This window comes from Rutilus rutilus (assembly GCF_951802725.1).
Source record: "Rutilus rutilus genome assembly, chromosome: 11".
In the NCBI taxonomy this organism is placed as follows: Eukaryota; Metazoa; Chordata; class Actinopteri; order Cypriniformes; family Leuciscidae; genus Rutilus; species Rutilus rutilus.
In genome coordinates, this window is record NC_140216.1 from 36162352 (window position 1) to 36187325 (window position 24974).

The window sequence follows — 24974 nt, forward strand, 5'->3', positions numbered from 1 at the left end:
AACAATAATTTAGCCTTAACTTACTCATTCTACCAACTTAAAAAATAGTTGTCTAAGACAAATAAAATGAGAAAATATGAATTCTATTTTTGGTTAAGCAATAATTTCCTTCATCTCATCAAATTTCCAATCACAGATAACTCCACTGAAGAGCAAGACAGTGAGAGGGAAGTTTGTCCTCCTAAATGGACTAAAATTCTTCTGATTGTTTTTGCTGTTTCTCTGGTTTTTGCCCTTGGAGGTCTCTGTATTCTGGGTATACTGTGTGAGTATAACTATATGATTTTGATAACTAATATGATATGCATTGATTTAAATCAGACTGAAATAATATTATCTTTTAAAATGTACTCCAATAATCTTTGCTTTATATACAACTTTGAATAATATGCTTTACAGTGTAGATACACAGATACAAATATATTGTTCAGTGAACTCAAAAGTAACAAGTTGATTTGAATTGTGACAAAATGTCTTTTTTTTTAAATACAAATTATATCACTGCTACTGCTTATGTTTTGTCTTTATTCAGATTCCAGTCTGTCAGTGAAACTTTCTGCCCAGGCGACCAAGAGCACACGTGAGTAAAATGTATTTGATTCTTTAATGACTAGGTGATTTGTCCGTTTTTGTCTTGTTTTTTTTATATATTTTTTATTTTTATTTAATTTATTTATTAACTGTTCCTGTACCTGTTCCTGTACTTACAGTTAACTACAACAGAGTTAGAGAAGATCTCCGCACTAAAGACAGTAAGTTGTGTTAGTTTCAGCTTGAACCAGTTTAGATTAAATCCCTCAGCTCATTTCAACACACTTTAAACTCATTTCTCCAACCACTTGTTTTCTCCTTTCTTCATAACCATTGTTATACCAGACATGGTGAGAGAGCTTACAGCCAACTACAACAGAGTTAGAGAAAGTCTCCGCGCTAAAGACAGTAAGTTGTGTTAGTTTCAGCTTTATACCGTACACAGACCAAGAGGTGCTATTTCTAATTCTGAACCCGTTTTAATTTAAACAGTTTTGTTTATGGGGTGGTGTGGCGCAATGGATAAGCCTTTGGTGTGAGAGACCCGGGTTCGAATCCACTGTGAGACACCAATGTGTCCCTGAGCAAGACACTTAACCCCTAGTTGCTCCAGAGGCGTGCGACCTCTGACATATATAGCAATTGTAAGTCGCTTTGGATAAAAGCGTCAGCTAAATGAATAAATGTAAATGTAAATGTAAATGTTTGTAGAGGAAATACAAGTTAGTCTCAACCAATAGGTGGTTTGCAGTCACGTGATTGTGATGACGCGCGAAATTCAGATGGAGGGCAGGAAGTGAAGAGCGAAATGGACGAGATGGAGGAAAGTCCGAACTGTACTACTTTAGACGCTATTACAAGCGAAAAATATAACAAAAAATTTAAACATATGTTGGACGTGATCCTTACGTTATGAAGAGGAGCGATTTTTCAATTGAATTGAAAGATTTGCCTGTAACGTTACATTTGTCTTCAGTTACAGGGGTAACTTACAAACTCAAAGAAAAGAAGAAACAATTACTTTAACTTTACAAAGTTCAGAAACTGGTACGTTACAAAAAACATCCACATAAATTGTATTAATTCACCTTTGACGAAGTGATCACTGCACACACGGGCGTTTTATGATTCGGCTCCTCCCGACCGCAGACGTAGGTTTGCAAGTCATTTTTTTCCGGCGTTTTTCGGTCAATTTCTTGCATTTTTCCCCCTTATTAACAACAACTTTTGGTACACGATAAAACTCCTCGTGGTTTAATCGATTTGAGCAACCATAAACGACGCAAAACATCGGCATTTTGAGTTTGTTATAGTGCTTCCTAAATGTAACAAATCACTTCCTGCCCTCCATCTGCATTTCGCGCCATGGCAACGCAGTGACGTGTCGTCATATGCAAACAAGCTATTGTTCTGTTTCTGTACCAGCCATGGAAAGAGAGCTTGAGGAACGTATGGCTGACTACACCAGAGTTAGAGAACAACTGTCCTTTTACAAAGGTGAACGGATTCTCTTTTAGAAGGCTGAGGTGTTTTATCAATTTCTGCACAATGAACCAATAATTATCGTCAAAGAGTGTTAAGATCTGATATGGATCATTTCTACATGCTTTTTATTTCAGCATTCGCAGCTCAGTCCTTGAACTGTAATATGAGCTTGACAGCTTGGGGTGGAAAGTTTTACTTCTTCAGCTCTGATAAACTGAACTGGACGAACAGTCGAGATGTCTGTGTTTCAAAAGGAGCCGATCTGGTGACCATAACCAGCCAATCAGAACAGGTAAGACTGAGAAATCTTGAAGTAACTGATGTTGGATGTGAGTCAAAGAACTTTATGATGTTAAATAATCTTATAACATTTTTTAAGGAAGATTTGATTTTGAGATGTGATTTTGCCCTTAATAAAAATGTGTAATATACAGTAAATGCTTTAATACAAAAGCATTTCTCTCTTTAAGCAATATACTGTACTATGCATTATGTGTTTGCATAATGTTTTCTCCATTAGGATTTTCTGGTCTCTAACGTTAAAGAGACGCACTGGATTGGTCTCAATGATCTGGACACTGAAGGACACTGGGTTTGGGTGAATAACCAAACTCTCAATGAAACTGGAGTACAGTAAGAAATCTGATTCTCTCTCTCTCTCTCTCTCTCTCTCTCTCTCTCTCTATATATATATATATATATATATATATATATATATATGAAATCTGGCCTTTTCCTTTTTTCTGTGAATCTACTGTGTATTGCAGTATGTTCCATTACAGATACATTGTATTTGTATTTTCTTGCCTGTTTATCTGTGAAATATATTCAGTCTGTTCTCGATCCATGAAATATGTTGAATATACTTCTGTTTTAATTAGACTGTCTAATTTTCTGCTTCCAAAGGTTCTGGCGCAAGAGAGAATATTGGCAGAGAGAACCTAATAACTGGAAACAAGAAGATCCTTCTGGAGAGAACTGCACTAGTCTGGGAAATTGGGAAGGTTACTTTAACAAATGGTTTGATCAATCTTGCAAAGAGCAGAAAAAGTTTATCTGTGAAAAGATTAACTTTTAAAGACCATTTTTCCCTCACTGATGAAAACTGAAAGAGGAAATGCTGTAAATACGCAGAGATCGAATATTAATGCTATTTCCATAATTATCTTTCATGGCGGATCGTTAACTCTAGATCAGTGCTTAAATATTAATTTGCATGTATCAAGTTTAAAAACGTGTGTTTTTTTTCTAAACGTTTTGCTCGCTTCTCAGTTTTTTAAGTGTTTTAATATTTTGACATTGATCTGCACTGTGCACTGATCGCTATTTATCATGTTTATTCTCAATTTTAAAGTGCCCCTATTATGCTTTTATGAATATTACAAAAAATATATCAATTAAAACTTTCCAGCATACACTTTTTTTGTTTTTTTCACCAAATAAGAATGAAATTTTTTCAAATTATAAAAATATCAGCTTTAATGTACTTCTCAAAATAATCAAAACAGTCAACTGTCAAAAGAAGTATTCAAAAGAAGTTTTCACTGACACTGGCCGCCGCATGCAAGTCCAGAAGACCATAGGGTGTTTCATTTGTCATTTTAGGATTCAGAAGGATGCCTGTGAGCGGACCAATCAAAAAAAAATATGAAAATGATTATATACAGTGGCTCTTACTCTTACTTTTCTGTTATATTTAATGCCAGTTTATTAGGAAGTGATGATTTTGTTCCCTTCGACTCACTGACCCACACAGCAACATAGTGTCGGCCCAGATCCGGGCCACATCTGGTACGCATTGAATCCACACATGCCAGATCTGGGCCGACACTACGTTGCTGTCTCGGAATGGAAACGCTGCTTGATTTCGCAAATGTTTTATGCGATATTCAAATTTTTCATATAAGTTAAATTTGCAACTTTGGATGGACACATAGCTAGTGAGTTGTTGACTCGAGAACAGATGCAATCGGATTGGTCCAATTCACAAATGAATCGTTTAGTGCTATTTGCAAATCGATTGAACGGGTTTGTCAGACTCATGCACAGAGAGGCTTAGACAGTGTGTCTGAATGTTTATACACATCGAAACAACTATCTTCGATCGATTCAAATCGATTAATCGCTATTATTTGCATCTAAGATAAAAGTTTTTGATTATAAAATATATGTGTAAGGGAGGCAGGGATGAGAAACTGGATAAATAATTCACTTTGTGAGCTAACTTTGAACACTAAAATTGAGTATAAAAGGCATCAATTATTGAAGGCAGCAACCCTGAATGTCAAGCACAAAAACAATGAAAAGTCCAATCAATATTGAATATTACTTTCTTATAAAGTACAAAGAAAGAAAAAAAAGAAAGGAAAAAAAAGACTGAAGTAATCTACTAAAAGTCAGTGCATTGAGCACTTCAGACTGAATAGATTGCAGAAGTTTAAAACCAATCCCTAACCATAATGTTTGAGGAAAATATCATTACATTACTGCTTTAAAAACAGCATAATGAATAAATCACTATCAATAGATGGCAGCTATACTGAGTAGCTATTTGAATATGCAAGCATTAGCTTGAAGTAATACAAAAGGATGATGACAAGATCTGTGTTGTGTGTGACACGTAACCTGCATTAATTGAACTTGTCATGCTATGATGATGATAGACTGCAGTGCATGAACTCATTTTTGCGTTAGTTTTTTCCTCTATTCTCCACTAGCCTAAATGTCACTGTTGCAACAATCTTTACCTTTAACAGCATTTACCATCCACTGACATCCAGCGGTGGTTTAGAGTCAGTGAACGTACTGACATACTGATACCATGTCCCAAACACAGCATGTGAGTGGAGTGACTGCATTTTCTATGGCGTTATTTTTTAGTCAAATGTCATGAGCGTGTAAGACATGCTCACGAGCACATTATGTTATTTCACACGCGCAAAAATGAACCTTCAGCTGGCATGATAAAAGTACTCGCGCACAAATTCAACAACCGAGAGGTGTACAAGTAGCTGCGAGCGAGCGCCTGGCATACTCTCATAGGTTAACTCTGCTTGTACAGTGGAATCCTGCTCGCGCGCAGCGGGCTTCTGCTCGCGGAGTGCTGTTTTGCTCGCGCAGTGGATTTCTGCTCGCTCAGCTGATTTCTGCTCGCTCGAGTCTACATGACTTTTGACAATTTGGGGGCGGAAACCAAGGAGGGCACTGACCCTCTTATGATTGGTCACTTTCATCATGGAAAATCTTGGGAAATCCTAACCCCGCCCACCTTCTGACGCAGCGCGCGTCACTCAGCTCGCTCTGCTACTCCGGCTATCTCTGTGTATATTTTAGACAACGAAATATGTGATAAAACACCATACTAACTCTTTTCGTTTTCATTTAAAGAAATCTTAAACATGATAGCCACACAAATGTGGTTCAGGCAACGCGTATTGATTATATTCACTGCACATTGCCTATTTATAAAAAAATATATATATATATAAAACACAAACCTGCCTCTTTTCGTTTTAAATATAATATAAAAACATTAAACATTTTAATATGGTCCAGGCAATATGTGCATTTGTACTAAACAACAGATTTTGCAGTAAACAACATTACAGTTTTTAAAAATTTTACATACAATTATTACAATTTAAAATGACAAAACTCAACCCAGTCTCTTTTTGTTAAATTTCAGTTTTTAGCAATATTAGCCATTATAAAAGTATCCACCTGTTTCTGCTCAGTCTAAACAATGCGCGCTGCCATGACGACGACTCCGGTTGCCTTCTTCCGGTTCGTAGCTTGACCTGTACTAGCAGCGAGAGAATGAGTTCAAGCTCCTCATGTGCAGTTGTTGGTTGTTTTAACAATTCAAAGAAGATTTCAAACTTTTTAGAAACTGAGTGTTTCGAGCATAAGATAAGAAGGAGATAAGAATGTATTTTCTAAAGAGCCGTGAGTCAAAAGAACCGGCTCTTTTCAGTGAGCTGAGTCAAACGAGCCAAAATGTTTTTCACATCTGTCATGTTAACATGGACAAAAGACAATCTCACAACAACATCACATCCTTTTAAAAATAAAAACAGTAGCCTACAGTATACAGTAGTCATAACTTAGAATTTTATTATAATTGTATTTCATATAATATACAATAATGTAATATTTACTTGTCCATAACAACCCGAAAACTTGCCTGCTTGCCTTGCACATCTAATTAATGGGCAAAGTTTTCCGACTTTTTTTCTTATGCTTCAGTTTTAACGCTAACACGTTTACTTTATTGAATGTATCTGATACGGAACCGGACATTGGGCATTATCTCCTTCTTATCTTATGCTCGAAACACTCAGTTTCTAAAAAGTTTGAAATCTTCTTTGAATTGTTAAAACAACCAACAACTGCACATGAGGAGCTTGAACTCATTCTCTCGCTGCTAGTACAGGTCAAGCGCTACGAACCGGAAGTAGGCAACTGGAGTCGTCGTTATGGCAGCGCGCATTGTTTAGAGCAGAATAAGGTGGATAAGTCAAAGGTATAAGAAGCTATACAAATAAAGCAAACAATTCAGTCAAACATACAAAGTCAGCGCTCTAGTCTAACCATACAACGGTAAAGTTAAATAGCTTATATGTATAGCTTTATTTGTATAGCTTCTTATACCTTTTACTTATACTTTTATAATGGCTAATATTGCTAAAAACTGAAATTTAACAAAAAGAGACTGGGTTGAGTTTTGTCATTTTAAATTGTAATAATTGTATGTAAAATTTTTAAAAACTGTAATGTTGTTTACTGCAAAATCTGTTGTTTAGTACAAATGCACATATTGCCTGGACCATATTAAAATGTTTAATGTTTTTATATTATATTTAAAACGAAAAGAGGCAGGTTTGTGTTTTATATATATATATTTTTTTGTATAAATAGGCAATGTGCAGTGAATATAATCAATACGCGTTGCCTGAACCACATTTGTGTGGCTATCATGTTTAAGATTTCTTTAAATGAAAACGAAAAGAGTTAGTATGGTGAATATCACATATTTCGTTGTCTAAAATATACACAGAGATAGACGGAGTAGCAGAGCGAGCTGAGTGACGCGCGCTGCGTCAGAAGGTGGGCGGGGTTAGGATTTCCCAAGATTTTCCATGATGAAAGTGACCAATCATAAGAGGGTCAGTGCCCTCCTTGGTTTCCGCCCCCAAATTGTCAAAAGTCATGTAGACTCGAGCGAGCAGAAATCAGCTGAGCGAGCAGAAATCCACTGCGCGAGCAAAACAGCACTCCGCGAGCAGAAGCCCGCTGCGCGCGAGCAGGATTCCACTGTACAAGCAGAGTTAACCTATGAGAGTATGCCAGGCGCTCGCTCGCAGCTACTTGTACACCTCTCGGTTGTTGAATTTGTGCGCGAGTACTTTTATCATGCCAGCTGAAGGTTCATTTTTGCGCGTGTGAAATAACATAATGTGCTCGTGAGCATGTCTTACACGCTCATGACATTTGACTAAAAAATAACGCCATAATTTTCTCAAAGCATTCTGCATGTGCAAAAATCCTTGTTAATGTTAGAGCCTATAAAACACTTGTTTTTGTCATACTTATTTTTTCCCACAGGATACAACTGAATTTCTGAAGATATTTTAATGAACAAACTATTTTCAACTATTATTAAAATTTGTATACTTTTATATAGTTTGTTGCATTACATGCTTCGCCCAATACTGGTAACTTTCCAGTATTAATATCACCAAATATGGTGAAAAAGCGAAGCCATTTCATGGGTTGTACAGGCTTTTTCCACATTGAACTCTGTGAGACACCAGATAGATTGATCTGTAACTCACTCACTTAGGTGTGAGTTTGAGGTTTTGTAACTTCCTGCATGTTAAGATGCACACAAACGCATTAGAACAGTAAAGAGTGAAAGCAGCATCACTGCATCCTCAACACCGGTATGTACGGCTTATTATTTTGTGTGCAGTTAATGACATGACAGTTATGCTGTTTTTAAGCCTTTGTTAAATATTTGTTGAAATGTAAAAGGACAGGTGAACGTTTTCAAATTTTAATGTCCTGCCAATTTAAAAATGTCATACAAAACTGAAAGAGGAAATGCTGTAAATACGCAGAGATTAAATATTAATGCTATTTCACTAATTATCTTTAATAGCAGATCTTTAATTCTAGATCAGTGCTTAAATATTCATTTGCATGTATTTGCAAGTTTAAAAACTGTGTTTTTTTTTTTCTAAACGTTTGCTCACTTCTCAGTTTTTTAACCGTTTTATCGATCTGCACTGTGTATTGATATTTAGATAAAGGACTGATTTTGCATGTTTATTCTCAATTTTAAACTACCCCTATTATGCTTTTTATTACCCTTTATGTAGTGTGTAATTTAGATTTGTGTATGTAAAACATCTGCAAAGTGTCAAAGATCAAAGTGCACGACAAATGAAGTTATTGTCTCCCAAAAGAGAGAGATCCGATTGCCATCTAAACGAGTCTTCAGTAATTCCATTCTTTCTTCCTGGTCCTTTCTCAGAAAGACCGAAAGTAAAAAAAATATATATAAAAAAATCAATTAAAACTTGCCAGCAAACGTTTTTTGTTTTTTTTTTCCACCAAATAAGAATGAAGATTTTTCAAATTATATAAATATCAGCTTTAATGTACTTCTCAAAATAATAAAAGCAGTCACCTGTCAAAAGAAGTATTCAAAATGTGCACTTAAACTGGCCGCCACATGCACATGTCCGTTAAGTCCACAAGACCATATGGGTTTCCCATTTGTCATTTTAGGATTCAGAAGGGTGCCTTACTTTTCTTAGTGATATTTAATGCCAGTTTATTAGGAAGTGATGATTTTGTTCTCTTCGACTCACTGAACCCACACAGCAACATAGTGTCGGCCCAGATCCGGGCCACATCTGGTGCGCATTGAATCCACACATACCAGATCTGGGCCGATGTTGCTGTCTGGGAATGGAAACGCTGCTTGATTTCGCAAATGTTTTATGCGATATTCCAATTTTTTGAAAATATTCAATATATTTTTTTGTACAAGTTAAATTCGCAACTTTGGATGGAAACATAGCTAGTGAGTTGTTGACTCAAGAACAGATGCAATCGAATTGGTCCAAAAGATCTAGGTCAGTGGTTCTCAATTCCAGTCCTTGGGACCCGCTGCTCTGCACATTTTGTATGTCTCCCTTATTTAACACACCTGAACCAGATCATCAGCTCATTAGGAGAGACTCCATGAACTGAACTGAGTGTGTCAGATAAGAGAGACATACTAAATGTGCAGAGCAAGGGGTCCCGAGGACTGGAATTGAGAACCACTGATCTAGGTTATACTTTTAAATCTTGCTGGAATTCAGTCATCACATTTGATCTCTAAACACTGCTAATCAAGTTTAATTTGTTCTTTTCCTCTATTTTCTTATACTTCTGTCTGTACAAATGACATTAAATGACCGTTGTAATATTTCTGTGGCTTCCTTGTTTCCAGCAAACACTCAACATACACACATTTTATCAGGTTATAGAAATGGATTCAGTTTACGGAAATGTTGATTACATGCCTTCAGCAACAGCTTCAGATGGCAACTGCTCTCTGTACAGAGGTAAGATATTATAAAATATATAATATATCATTGCATTAAAAACATTTTTTTTGTGAAATCAACTTTGGAACACAACTTGGTTAGACAAAAAGCTGATTTTCTATAGCAATTTTAGAGTCCAGATTATTTTGTAAAATATATATTTAGTATAAAATTTAATTAAAAATGTTTAGTTCAGTACATTTGCTTTACAATAAACTTAAACTTCTATAACTTTTGGACACTTTAATTTTTGAAGTTGCGAGTGTCTTTAAAACCGGTTTGTATATTTAAAAAATTTATGAATACAGCCATTTAAGTTTAAAAGACAGTTAACAGGTTAAAGATTGTGTCAAATTTATGTCTATGGCTTATTTATCTATGACTTATTTCTGTATATAGCCTGGAAATCCAGACCTAAATCTAAAAGATTAATGGTCAGGCGTGGACTAATGAAAATCGGCCAGCTCGAGAGGCGGCACCAAACATGCATTTGAAAATCTCACTGCACGCAATTGGATAACACTACGACCAATCACAACAATAAACCCCATACGCTTAGCTACCAGCGGAGATAACTGGTAGATTAGACTCTTACCGTATCCAGTCGGCAAAACAGCAAAAACGCCCTTCTAGCAAAGGAACGATTCGAGCGCCGTCTTCTGTTCCTCATTTAGAGAAAGAGCCAAGTCTAACTCGTTCATTGTAGCGGCCAAAGCCATTTCAAACAACTAGGGCTCTATCTTGCACCCAGCGCAATTGACTTTGTACACCGACGCATGTATCATTCCTATTTTGCACCTGCGCACAGCGGACATTTCCCTCCACAGACGCACGTCGGTAAACTAGGAAATACACTTGCGCTCCCCGGGGCGGTTCAGTGCAAAGAGCGCAAACCGCTCTTTGCGTGTTCCGGCGCAAACGTTCCCTGATGCTATTTTGCAGGTTTAGAAAACAATTCCGTCACTGACCAGGAAAAACCTAGTCTAAAGTCAGTGGCGAGTTGCGCTTGATATTCATATGCTATTTTAAGGCACATGCTTGGCCATAATCAATGTAGCGTGTGCACAACGCGCATACACTTTGATTCTCTCATCTACACAGAAGCAGCAGTTTTCATTTTTGCAAATCATACATTATTACGATAGATAGATAGATAGATAGATAGATAGATAGATAGATAGATAGATAGATAGATAGATAGATAGATAGATAGATAGATAGATAGATAGATAGATAGATAGATAGATAGATAGTTTATTATAAAAGCATAAATCTAGCTTACACATTTACCCAAATTATCATACGCCTGTTTAACCGCAGCTAATTTGGGTGGGTTTCTCCATCCCCAATGTCACTTTTCTGTGTTTTACGGCCCTGACGAGAACGTCGGTCTCCTCGGCTGTGAAATGGCTGTTAAAATAGGGCCCCTAGTGTTCATCCATAGCCATCTTGCAATGTTTACTAATGACTTCGACGTCACAGCGCTGTCATCATCTGTTTAGCTCGCCTCTGGCCCGCCTATATCAGATAACCCGATGTGATTGGTGCAGCTCAGATCGAGGGGCATATTTAATGAGCATCATTACTCGACACCAGATTAAACTCGCTGAGCAAATTCAGCTTGTGCTCTCGCAAGAACTCTGGATTACCAGGGTATATATACAATACATTTTAACACAAAACATCAAATGAAAAAAGTTAGCATTTTACAAAAACTTAATTTTAATCAGAATCCATGAGGTTTAAGTAACAACAACAACGCCATTGGAACCTGGTGTTACGTGTCAGATTTTTCCTCTTTTCTTTCTTTCTTTCTTTCTTTCTTTCTTTCTTTCTTTCTTTCTTTCTTTCTTTCTTTCTTTCTTTCTTTCTTTCTTTCTTTCTTTCTTTCTTTCTTTCTTTCTGTCGTTGATCATTATCGAGAATCTTCATTTTGTTTACATTAGTTTACATTACCCAAATGAAGTGAGCTCATCTAAGAAATTAAGTTTCACAGGCCCACAAGGAAAATTCCTGCAGGGTTTTAAATATTTGATCACTTTAATTACTATTATCACTTTAACAATATTTATCACCCCATGTATCTCTCTTCAAGACCGAGAGAGAGAGAGAGAGAGAGAGAGAGAGAGAGAGAGAGAGGTCACTTCTCCTAAGTGGACTAAAGTTCTTCTGATTGTTCTGGGTTTCTCTCTTGTTTTTGCTCTCGGAGGTCTCTGCGCTCTATGGATGATTTGTGAGTATAACTGATACTAGATCTTTGCTCTGTTCAGGGTGCATCTATATCTATATCTATATTGTGGAGCAGAAACATCTGCAATAGAATTCTTTTATTTTTCAAAATCATACTTTTCTCTGACAAAGCTATTTTAAGCTGTAGATTAAGAAAGCATTCTTGAACACTGAATTTATTTTCTTTTGTCATCACGCTGTGCATCATTGTATTGTGAGATATTTAAGTCCCATGAAAATGTTAGCCCTCTTGTTGTGTCTCATTATACTTTGTGTCTTTGTATCTTTACAACCATTTAGAAAGTTTGTCTGGATATTACATTGAAAATTGTATTTATGTTCTGATGCCTAAAATAATTATAAGTTAATTAGAAAATATAACACAAATCATTCATTTATAATAAATTAACACATTTACTAAACACCTAAACCTTCACATTGAATATATAAAATGGCAGTTAATTCAGCCTGAAGCATTAATGTACAAACTCCATTCATACTTTTGAAGATTATTTCAGTTTTAGGTGTGCAATCTTTTAGTTTAGAAAACTTTATACTTTAAATATCTCTCCTTTGACTTATATGGACAGATTGTTCAAAATGTAATAGACAGCAAAGACTTTTTAACAATTGCTGCTGCTATTGTTTTCTCTTTAATTCAGATGTCAATACGCTTGCCGATTTAAAATCAGCTCAAGAGATGAACAGCACAAGTGAGAAAGTGTTAATATTTCATAAACATTACAGCACAAACATGTTGTTCACTGAACTGTCCATGTGAGTAACTTTATTCTTCCCATTTTCTTCAAGTTACTAGAGAACTAGAGGAACTTAAAACCAATGTGATAGAAATTTTACATTTAGATGTGTTTTTTACTCTTAGATGTGTTTTTACTTTTAGAAGTGTACAACTTGTATTAACATCTGTCACTTTATTTTTTCCTCATGAGCATTTGAAGAAATATATTCATATAAGCTAAAGCACGTTATTAAAGATATGTAACCAAGTTTTAGAAATGCATAAGTTAAGACAAGCTTGCAGGAACAAAATGTTTTGAGTTATAGGAGACTTAGTAGCAAAGAGACTAAGAGTACTCAAGTGACCTTTTGTGAGCTTCAAGTGTGAAAAGTATGTGCGTAGCTTAAGATTAAAAATAACGATAGACAAAAGGTGTGAATTTTGAGCAGCAGCTAAAAATAGGAACTTGTATCTAGGCATGATATTGTTCTGTTTGGATATAATTTATGCAAGAAAAAGATTTTGGACGAGATGCCTCCTTTTAAGGTAAACGAATGGTGAAGCCTATAACCAGGATGTGTTTTGTGTATATAAGCTGTGCAAAAAGCAGAAGTCGGAACCTTCCCATACCAGATGCGTTCTGTATGTGAATGTCAATTTCTTGCAAGAAATAAAGATCTTTATAACTTTTGAAATCTCCAGCTGTCTTCCAATTATTAATTTTAAGTTGAGAAAGAATTTCCACCACAAATGGCGACGAGGATGGGATTCGCAAAGCTGATGACCTCCGTGGACGAGCAATTGACTGAACATCCCAAAGACAAGAAGTCTATGGCTCCATACCCCAACGCTAAAACTAGAGGTTGAGGGGGAGAATTGTAGATACCACGGCAGGCCTAGGTGGACGCGATCCCGAATAAAGAACCAAGCTGCAAAAAGCACGGTGAGAGAAAATTAGGGTTTGAGAATAAATTTGAAAGTAATTTCTCAAATGCCAGGTGTTAATTGTTTTCCCAGAAGGGCCAGAGTTTGGAGAATAAACCGGAAAGTAATTCTCAAACGTCTAGACAAGGTGCGGTTTGGAATAAGCTGAAAGTGATTTTCAAACATTTAATAAGGCCTTTGTCTGGGAAAAAGACCTAGCATCGACGGATGTGGGCATTTTTGAAAGTCCTAGATTGACGGATTTAGGCCGGCGTGGTGGCAACGCTGGGGGAGGATTAACACAGTAAATACAGTGCGTGTGAGCACGCGACTGGGAAATTTTAAATACGATACAAAAAAAAAAAATTCAATACGCAAATATAAATACCGTCGAGTATGATAATGATAAAGAATTGGAGACAGTGGATTTCTCAAAAGGGTGGCATCATAGGATACCACAGTTAATTAATGTGTGTTTAATGTAAGCATAAGTGTTTAATGTCTGAGTGTAAGCCATCTGCAAAAGACAAAGGAAAATTGGACAAAAAACAGTATCTAAAGGCCTAATAGATCAAAGTGATTCGAAATTTAGCAAAGGATAATGAAACTTGATTTAAAGTTAAAAGGCAATGTACTATGATTATGGAAGAAGTAAATGTCAAATTTTGTGTATGTTCTTTGAATGAACATGGGGTGGATTGTGATAGAAATTTTACATTTAGATGTGTTTTTTACTCTTAGATGTGTTTTTACTTTTAGAAGTGTACAACTTGTATTAACATCTGTCACTTTATTTTTTCCTCATGAGCATTTGAAGAAATATATTCATATAAGCTAAAGCACGTTATTAAAGATATGTAACCAAGTTTTAGAAATGCATAAGTTAAGACAAGCTTGCAGGAACAAAATGTTTTGAGTTATAGGAGACTTAGTAGCAAAGAGACTAAGAGTACTCAAGTGACCTTTTGTGAGCTTCAAGTGTGAAAAGTATGTGCGTAGCTTAAGATTAAAAATAACGATAGACAAAAGGTGTGAATTTTGAGCAGCAGCTAAAAACAGGAACTTGTATCTAGGCATGATATTGTTCTGTTTGGATATAATTTATGCAAGACAAAGATTTTGGACGAGATGCCTCCTTTTAAGGTAAACGAATGGTGAAGCCTATAACCAGGATGTGTTTTGTGTATATAAGCTGGGCAAAAAGCAGAAGTCGGAACCTTCCCATACCAGATGCGTTCTGTATGTGAATGTCAATTTCTTGCAAGAAATAAAGATCTTTATAACTTTTGAAATCTCCAGCTGTCTTCCAATTATTAATTTTAAGTTGAGAAAGAATTTCCACCACACCAATTACACCAGAGTTAAAGAACTGCTCGCCCTTTGTGTTGGTGAGTGGGCTTGTGTTTGACATTTTTTATAACATTGTTTTGTTGATTCAGCATCATATTTTGTCTAAACTTGTGTATGCAAACTGACATAAGTTACAGTAACAGACTTCATCAAACTCTTTCTCCATTGCTGCTGCAGAGAACATTCATCTCTCTCCTTTACTTTTTAAAGTGCAAGGAAAGCACAATGAACTATAGTTTGATTAGCTTCAAGACCCTTATGATCTAAATAATGAAATTTTAATTGTCTTTTAATTCATTCCTCATAGCTCAGTCTTGTAATCTCTCTGTGAATGGCTGGATAGCTTGTCGTGGAAAGCTGTATTTATTCAGCTCTAATAAACTGAACTGGTCGAGCAGTCGAGATGTCTGTGTTTCAAAAGGAGCCAATCTGGTGACCATAACCAGCCAATCAGAACAGGCAAGTCAGATCAATTATTATATAATTGATATTAGATGTAAGCAAAAGTAACACAAAGATTACACAACACTGAACCCTGCAAAATGCGTAGAGGGATAGTTCACCCAAAAATGAAAATTAGCCCATCATTTACTCACCCTGAAGCCATCCTAGGTGTATATGACGAATACAATCAGAGTTATATTAAAAAATGTCCTGGCTCTTACAAGCTTCACAATGGCAGTGAATGGCTGTATGTCTTTGTAAGTCCATTAAAGTGCATCTATTATTAAAGTGCTTAATATTAAAGGGTTAATAAAGGCCTTCTGATGTGAAGCGATGCGTTCGTGTAAGAAAATATCCATATTTAAAACTTTATCGACTAAAATAACTAGCTTCCAACAGACAGCCGTTTGCATCGATTTACGCCAAAAGAGTAATACTTGAGCTTGAACACTTGAACAACGTAATGGCGGCAATTGACATCTCTCGCGGTTCAAACAAACAGGGCTGGGCAAACGCATTCGTCATTATGTTGTCCGTCAAGTTCAGATGTGCATCACTTCAGAAGGCCTTTATTAAGGCCCGGAGACGTGTGGAGCACTTTAATAATAGATGCACTTTAATGGACTTACAAAGACATACAGCCAATCACTGCCATTATGAAGCTTGGAAGAGCCAGGACATTTTTTAATATAACTCTGATTGTATACGTCTGAAGGAAGAATGCCATATACACCTAGGATAAATCATGAGCTAATTTTCATTTTTGGGTGAACTATCTCTTTAACATTGCCTAATTTGAAAACATTTTCATCATATACATTTAAAAAAATAATATAAGATAAATAACAAATTAGTACTCAAAATGTATAATTTAACTTAAAATCTGCAAAGAAGATAAAATGCTCAAATACTCAATTTAATGTCAATGTCAAAGAACTTTACAGAAACATAAGCTGCTCTTTGTCACTGTTTGGATATTGTAAAACACCCAGTGTATCAGAAATCATCTGTGTATTGTTTGCATTTTTTTATCTGTCACTGGCCATAATTCTAACCTTGAAATCAGGATTAGGCATAAAATAATGTTATATATGTGGAAATCGGCTGAGAACTGAACAAATAATTGTAACCTTGCTCAGAGGAAGATTAATCATGTCTGTGTGGCAGTTTTTCTGGTGATAATATGTTCTAAAATGTGATGTGCTAAAGCAAAACCACAAGTGACTGAACCTCAAGAGGAAGAAGCTGAACACATATGGTCAAAACCACACACTGTTTCCTGCACTGTAGTCATCTGAGGTGTTACACGAGATTGTAACCCAAGTTGTATGAAGTGTTTCCGGCTTGAGTTTGGCATCTGAATTGTATGTAATGAGATAAAACATGACCAAACCAAATGTTCTCTTTTAGGATTTTCTGGTCTCTAACATTAAAGAGATGCACTGGATTGGTCTCAATGATCTGGACACTGAAGGACACTGGGTTTGGGTGAACAACCAAACTCTCACTGAAACTGGAGTACAGTAAGAACACTAATTCTCTCTCTCTCTCTCTCTCTCTCTCTCTCTCTCTCTCTATCTATATATCTATCTATCTATATCTATATATATATATATATATATATATGAAATCTGGCCTTTACCTTTCTGTGAATCTACTGTGTATTGCAGTATGTTCCATTACAGATGCATTGCATTTGTATTTTCTTGCCTGTTTATCTGTGAAATATATTCAGTCTGTTCTCGATCCATGAAATATGTTGAATATACTTCTGTTTTAATTAGACTGTCTAATTTTCTGATTCCAAAGGTTCTGGCACGAGAGAGAAAATGAGCCGGGAGAACCTGATAACTGGAAACAAGAAGATCCTTCTGGAGAGAACTGCGCTAGTCTGGGAAATCGGGATGGTTACTTTAACAAATGGTTTGATCAATCCTGCAAAGAGCAGAAAAAGTTTATCTGTGAAAAGATTAACTTTTAAAGACCATTTTCCCACACTGATGAAAACTGAAAGAGGAAATGCTGTAAATACGCAGATATTGAATATTAATGCTATTTCAATAATTATCTTTCATGGCGGATCTTTAACTCTAGATCAGTGCTTAAATATTAATTTGCATGTATCAAGTTTAAAAACGTGTGTTTTTTTCTAAACGTTTTGCTCACTTCTCAGTTTTTTAAGTGTTTTAATATTTTGACATTGATCTGCACTGTGCACTGATAGCTATTTATCATGTTTATTCTCAATTTTAAACTGTCCCTATTATGCTGTTTTGAATATTACAAAAAATATATCAATTAAAACTTTCCAGCATACAGTTTTTTTTTTTTTTTTTACCAAATAAGAATGAAGATTTTTTAATGTAGCCTACTTCTCAAAATAATAAAAGCAGTCAACTGTCCAAAGTTGTTTTCACTGACACTGGCCGCCGCATGCACATGTCCTTTAAGTCCAGAAGACCATAGGGTGTTTCATTTGTCATTTTAGGATTCAGAAGGATGCCTGAGAGTGGACCAATCAAAAAAAAATTATGAAAATTATTATATACAGTGGCTTCTCTTACTTTTCTGTGATATTTAATGTCAGTTAATTAGGAAGTGACGATTTTGTTCTCTTCGACTCACTGAACCCACACAGCAACAGTGTCGGCCCAGATCCGGGCCACATCTGGTACGCATTGAATCCACACATACCAGATGTGGCCCGGATCTGGGCCGACACTACGTTGCTGTCTCGGAATGGAAACACTGCTTGATTTCGCAAATGTTTTATGCGATATAAAAAAAATTCATATAAGTTAAATTTACAACTTTGGATGGACACATAGCTAGTGAGTTGTTGACTCGAGAACAGATGCAATCGGATTGGTCCAATTCACAAATGAATCGTTTAGTGCTATATGTTTGTCAGACTCATGCACAGAGAGGCTTAGACAGTGTGTCTGAATGTTTATACACATCGAAACAACTATCTTTGCTCGATTCAAATCGATTAATCGCTATTATTTGCATCTAAGATAAAAGTTTTTGATTATAAAATATATGTGTAAGGGAGGCAGGGATGAGAAACTGGATAAATAATTCACTTTGTGAGTTAACTTTGAACACTAAAATTGAGTATTAAAGGCATCAATTATTGAAGGCAGTGTTGTATTACATATTTATTAAATGTTTAATTTAGTTTTTCCACTGCAATAGTATATAAACTGATAAAGTTTATATACTGATTTATTGAGTCTCCAGCAAGAGTCTCCTTTCCTGCCAGACCTGTTTTCTCTATTGTGTTTTAAATAAGTCAGATCACTTGATTCTCACCTTTCGGAGCCCAGACGTTGAATCGTTAGGTTGATTGACTTTCACCTTCTGTCTTTAATGGCTCTGGGATGGCTCTTGGAATTGGAGTTCCTGGCCAGTATCAGCATGTGAATAGTTATGCTGATTCAATTGGACTCAGAGTAGGGTGTGTTCCTACTTCATTTGCATGCTTTGTTCAGGGTCTCCACCTCTATGTAATCCCTCCCCCTTGGAATGTATATAACTACAATGCATACTGTATTAGAGTTAGATTATGTTGGATGAAACCGCAGCCGCGCTCAAATAAAGAAACTCTTCTGTTTGAACGTGATCCCAACGTCTCCTGGTCTGCTTTGAAGAAAGAAAAACTTTACAACAGCAGCAACCCTGAATGTCAAGCACAAAAACAATGCAAAGTCCAATCAATATTGAATATTACTTTCTTATAAAGTAAAAAAAAAAAAAAAAAACCTGAGGTAATCTACTAAAAGTCAGTGCATTGAGCACTTCAGACTGAATAGATTGCAGAAGTTTAAAAACAATCCCTAAACATAATGTTTGAGGAAAATATCATTACATTACTGCTTTAAAAACAGCATAATGAATAAATCACTATCAATAGATGGCAGCTATACTGAGTAGCTATTTGAATATGCAAGCATTAGCTTGAAGTTATACAAAAGGATGATGACAAGATCTGTGTTGTGTGTGACACGTAAACTGCATTAATTGAACTTGTCATGCTATGATGATGATAACATGTAGACTGCAGTGCATGAACTCATTTTTGCGTTTGTTTTTTCCTCTATTCTCCACTAGCCTAAATGTCACTGTTGCAACCATCTTTACCTTTAACAGCATTTACCATCCACTGACATCCAGCGGTGGTTTAGAGTCAGTGAATGTACTGACATACTGATACCATGTCCCAAACACAGCGTGTGAGTGGAGTGACTGCATTTTCTCAAAGCGTTCTGCATGTGCAAAAATCCTTGTTAATGTTAGAGCCTATAAAACACTTGTTTTTGTCATACTTATTTTTTCCCACAGGATACAACTGAATTTCTGAAGATATTTTAATGAACAAACTATTTTCAACTATTATTAAAATTTGTATACTTTTACAGTGCTATGTATAAGTTTAGACACCCATGCTAAAGTTGACTAAAAAGAGGAATAAAAAATCATCTTTTGGAAATTGAACTTAATGCCTTAATTAAAAAAATTAGGAAAAATCCAACCTTTAAGGACACCAATTTTCTTTGTGAATGAATAATGTATCGTAAATAAATAAATGTTCTTCCTTAAAATACAGGGTGCATAAGTCTGGACACCCCTATGTTAAATTCCCATAGAGGCAGGCAGATTTTTATTTTTAAAGGCCAGTTACTTCATGGATTCAGGATACTATGCATCCTGATAAAGTTCCCTTGGCCTTTGGAATTAAAATAGCCCCACATCATCACATAGCCTTCACCATACCTAGAGATTGGCATGGTTTTATTTCAGTTAGCCTAATAGCTGGTTTGATTTGCATTGAGAGATGATCTTATGGAAAGTACCCCATGCCAATCTCTAGGTATGGTGAAGGCTATGTGATGATGTGGGGCTATTTTAATTCCAAAGGCCAAGGGAACTTTATCAGGATGCATAGTATCCTGAAGTAACTGGCCTTTAAAAATAAAAATCTGCCTGCCTCTATGGGAATTTAACATAGGGGTGTCCAGACTTATGCACCCTGTATTTTAAGGAAGAACATTTATTTATTTACGATACATTATTCATTCACAAAGAAAATTGGTGTCCTTAAAGGTTGGATTTTTCCTAATTTTTTTAATTAAGGCATTAAGTTCAATTTCCAAAAGATGATTTTTTATTCCTCTTTTTAGTCAACTTTAGCATGGGTGTCTAAACTTATGCATAGCACTGTATATAGTTTGTTGCATTACATGCTTCGCCCAATACTGGTAACTTTCCAGTATTAATATCACCAAATGGTGAAAAAGCGAAGCCATTTCATGGGTTGTACAGGCTTTTTCCACATTGAAGTCAGTGAGACACCAGATAGATTGATCTGTAACTCACTCTCTTAGATGTGAGTTTGAGGTTTTGTAACTTCTTGCATGCCTCTGTTTTTAAGAGCACAGATGCACACAAACGCATTAGAACAGTAAAGAGTGAAAGCAGCATCACTGCATCCTCAACACCGGTATGTACGGCTTATTATTTTGTGTGCAATTAATAAAATGACAGTTATGCTGTTTTTAAGCCTTTGTTAAATATTTGTTTAAATGTAAAAGGACAGGTGAATGTTTTCAAATTTTAATGTCCTGCCAATTAAAAATTTCATACAAAACTGAAAGAGGAAATGCTGTGAATACGCAGAGATTAAATATTAATGCTATTTCACTAATTATCTGTAATAGCAGATCTTTAAATCTAGATCAGTGCTTAAATATTAATTTGCATGCATCAAGTTTAAAAACAAGTGTTTAAAAAAAAAAAAAAAGTACTTTGTACTTATATTTAGATAAAGGACTGATTTTGCATGTTTATTCTCAATTTTAAACTGCCCCCATTATGCTTTTTTATTACCCTTTATGTAGTGTGTAATTTAGATTTGTGTATGTAAAACATCTGCAAAGTGTCAAAGCTCAAAGTGCACGACAAATGAAGTTATTGTCTCCCAAAAGAGAGAGATCTGATTGCCATCTAAACGAGTCTTCAGTAATTCCATTCTTTCTTCCTGGTCCTTTCTCGGAAAGACCGAAAGTAAAAAAAAAAAAAAAAAAAAATCAATTAAAACTTGCCAGCAAACGTTTTCTTTTTTTCACCAAATAAGAATGAAGATTTTTCTAATTATATAAATATCAGCTTTAATGTACTTCTCAAAATAATAAAAGCAGTCACCTGTCAAAAGAAGTATTCAAAAGAAGTTTTCACTTTATGTGCACTTAAACTGGCCGCCACATGCACATGTCCGTTAAGTCCACAAGACCAGATGGGTGTCCCGTTTGTCATTTTAGGATTCAGAAGGGTGCCTTACTTTTCTTAGTGATATTTAATGCCAGTTTATTAGGAAGTGACGATTTTGTTCTCTTCGACTCACTGAACCCACACAGCAACATACAGTAGTGTCGGCCCAGATCCGGGCCACATCTGGTGCGCATTGAATCCACACATACCAGATCTGGGCCGACACTATGTTGCTGTCTGGGAAAGGAAATGATGCTTGATTTCGCAAATGTTTTATGCAATATTCCAATTTTTCGTACAAGTTAAATTCGTAACTTTGGATGGAAACATAGCTAGTGAGTTGTTGACTCGAGAACAGATGCAATCGAATTGGTCCAAAAAATCTAGGTCATACTTTTAAATCTTGCTGGAATTCAGTCATCACATTTGATCTCTAAACACTGCTAATCAAGTTTAATTTGTTCTTTTCCTCTATTTTCTTATACTTCTGTCTGTTCAAATGACATTTAATGACCGTTGTAATATTTCTGTGGCTTCCTTGTTTCCAGCAAACACTCAGCATACACACATTTTATCAGGTTATAGAAATGGATTCAGTTTACAAAAATTTTGAGTACATACCTTCAGCAACAGCTTCAGATGGCAACTGCTCTCTGTACAGAGGTAAGATATTATAGAATATATAATATATCATTGTATTACAATGGAAATGGTAAATGGCAAAAAAAATTGTGAAATCAACTTCAAATTTGGAACAGAACTTGGTTAGACAAAAAGCTGATTTTCTATAGCAATTTTAGAGTCCAGATTATTTTGTAAAATACTGTATATTCAGTATAAAATAAAATTTAAAATGTTTAGTTCAGTACATTTGCTTTACAATAAACGTAAAGTTCTGTAACTTTTGGACACTTTCATTTTTGAAGTTGCAAGTGTCTTTAAAACTAATATTTCAAAAATGTATGAATAACAGCCATTTAAGTTTAGATCAAAGCTCAAAAAGTGGGGTGACAGTTAACAGGTTAAAGATCTTTCTCGGATTCAGAATTTATTAGTTTTAAATATTTTATCACTTTAATTACTATTATCACTTTAACAATATTTATCACCCCATGTATCTTTCTTCAAGACCGAGAGAGAGAGAGAGAGAGAGAGAGAGAGGTCGCTTCTCCTAAGTGGACTAAAGTTCTTCTGATTGTTCTGGGTTTCTCTCTTGTTTTTGCTCTCGGAGGTCTCTGCGCTCTATGGATGATTTGTGAGTATAACTGATACTAGATCTCTGCTCTGTTCAGGGTGCATTTACTTTATCTATATTGTGGAGCAGAAACATCTGCAATAGAATCCTTTTATTTTTCAAAATCATACTTTTCTCTGACAAAGCTATTTTAAGCTGTAGATTAAGAAAGCATTCTTGAACACTGAATTTATTTTCTTTTGTCATCACGCTGTGCATCATTGTATTGTGAGATATTTAAGTCCCACGAAAATGTTAGCCCTCTTTTCACGAGTTCACACTTACATATAATTTGAGGGGGTAAAGTTTAATGCGTATTTGGCGTGCTGTCCGGGGGGAGGGCTCCGAGCTCGGAGTTCGGCCTGAACCCAGAGTACTCCCCCGTATGTAAGTGTTTAGGACTAGAAGCGTGGAGAAGGGGTGGTGGAGGGATGCTGCAAAACTGTCAATGGAATGAGGTGAGACTGCTGAGTATATATACACCTCTTACCATTGATTGCTGAGTGCTCTCCACTCGTGTTAATTATCTGAACGTGCTCCTCTCGAACTTTGTTAATAAAACATCATGTTGTGTCTCATTATACTTTGTGTCTTTGTATCTTTACAACCATTTATAAAGTTTGTCTGGATATTACATTGAAAATTGTATTTATGTTCTGATGCCTAAAATAATTATGTTAATTAAAACATAATACAAATAATTCATTTATAATAAATTAACACATTTACTAAACACCTAAACCTTCACATTAAATATATAAAATGGCAGTTAATTCAGCCTGAAGCATTAATGTACAAACTCCATTCATACTTTTGAAGATTATTTCAGGTTTAGGTGTGCAATCTTTTAGTTTAGAAAACTTTATACTTTAAATATCTCTCCTTTGACTTATATGGACAGATTGTTCAAAATGTAATAGACAGCAAAGACTTTTTAACAATTGCTGCTGCACTCTAAAAAATAAAACATTGGGTCAACAAAAAAAAATATGTTAACGTTTTCCACTAGAATTTTTATGTTAAGACTACTGGCAGAATTACATTAATTCAAAGCGATGTTTTGAGTATGGTGAATTACTTTTTTTGGGCCACAATAAAACGCATTTCTAAGTAACATGAACTTAATAATTTTCAACATGAATGCAAGTAATTAAGTTGATCCAACATAATGTTTTAAGTTAGGTGAAGCAGTTTTTTGGCCACAATAAAACACATTTCTAAGTAACATGAACTTAATAATTAAGTTGATCTCTGCAAGAGTTAAGTTGAGCCCTTTTGATTTGATTTGAAGTTGATTACTCTTTTAAACATACAACATTCATCTTTTAATATATTTCCCTTTCAAAACATTTAAATGAACTGTATTACCATGTCCTTTCTAATACAATGTAAAGCATACATTTTCTTAGAAATCAACCTGTGTACTTATCACTTCAAATCAAACATTCAATTGAAATGTATGGTCACTACACTGTCATTGGACAGGCGCGCACACACTGTTAACGATATCATTGGCTGTAGAGTGTGACAATCTGTCAATAAAAATCAGCCAACACTTTTTTGTTCTCCTCCGATCTACATTGATCTCATAAATTGCCTCTGTGAAGTTTGAACACAGAAAACATTTCATCACTGGATAGGTTTCGTTCGTCAGCTGAATGTGCGGAACGCTTTTCAGAGAAGATAAGGCAACGTTATTTTAGTACAATTCACACCCAGCGGTAACTCAGGGAGAAAAAAAATCTCTAAATGCTTAACGTGAAACTTCGGACTTCCGACCTATTACCATCGTGTCAATTCTCTATTGATTTTGATCGTAATATCAATTTTGATTACGTTAACATGCGCGAGGGAGGGAGGGAGAGCAAGACAGTTTGAAGACTGTGAGAATGCGCGCGCGCGGCCGGAGGAGGGTCTCTCTCTCTCTCTCTCAGTAACATGCGCGGGCGCCTGTCACAATTGTAAACAATAAAAACGAAATTTGGAAAACTAAAACGGAATTCATAGGGCCCTACATAACTCCGACTTGTTTTGAGCAAAGTATCTGAACAAATAGTATAGCTATACTCAATCAGTGACAGGCTACAGCTACTAGCTAACTTTACCTCGGCACACAGACTAACGTATACTATCAACACTGCTCAAATTTCAGAGTAAGGACTTCCAG

At 35.6% G+C, this 24974-nt stretch overlaps 1 protein-coding gene and 1 long non-coding RNA gene across 2 annotated transcripts; both read left to right on the forward strand.

Moving 5' to 3' along the window:
* The first annotated feature begins 1956 nt into the window (after window positions 1-1956).
* Window positions 1957-2651, forward strand: LOC311299585. Its single transcript, XR_014629162.1, has 3 exons — window positions 1957-2028; window positions 2151-2308; window positions 2537-2651. It is a non-coding gene; the product is annotated as an uncharacterized lncRNA (long non-coding RNA).
* A 5276-nt stretch (window positions 2652-7927) lies between these two features.
* On the forward strand, window positions 7928-17918 carry LOC311299584 (lectin BRA-3-like). The gene is made up of 7 exons (XM_084423234.1): window positions 7928-7958; window positions 9551-9635; window positions 11713-11850; window positions 12509-12559; window positions 15167-15318; window positions 16714-16826; window positions 17113-17918. Exons 2-7 carry the CDS (start codon window positions 9560-9562, stop codon window positions 17282-17284), a joined length of 702 nt encoding a protein of 233 aa, XP_084279360.1. The 5' UTR covers window positions 7928-7958; window positions 9551-9559; the 3' UTR covers window positions 17285-17918.
* Window positions 17919-24974: the final 7056 nt, after the last annotated feature.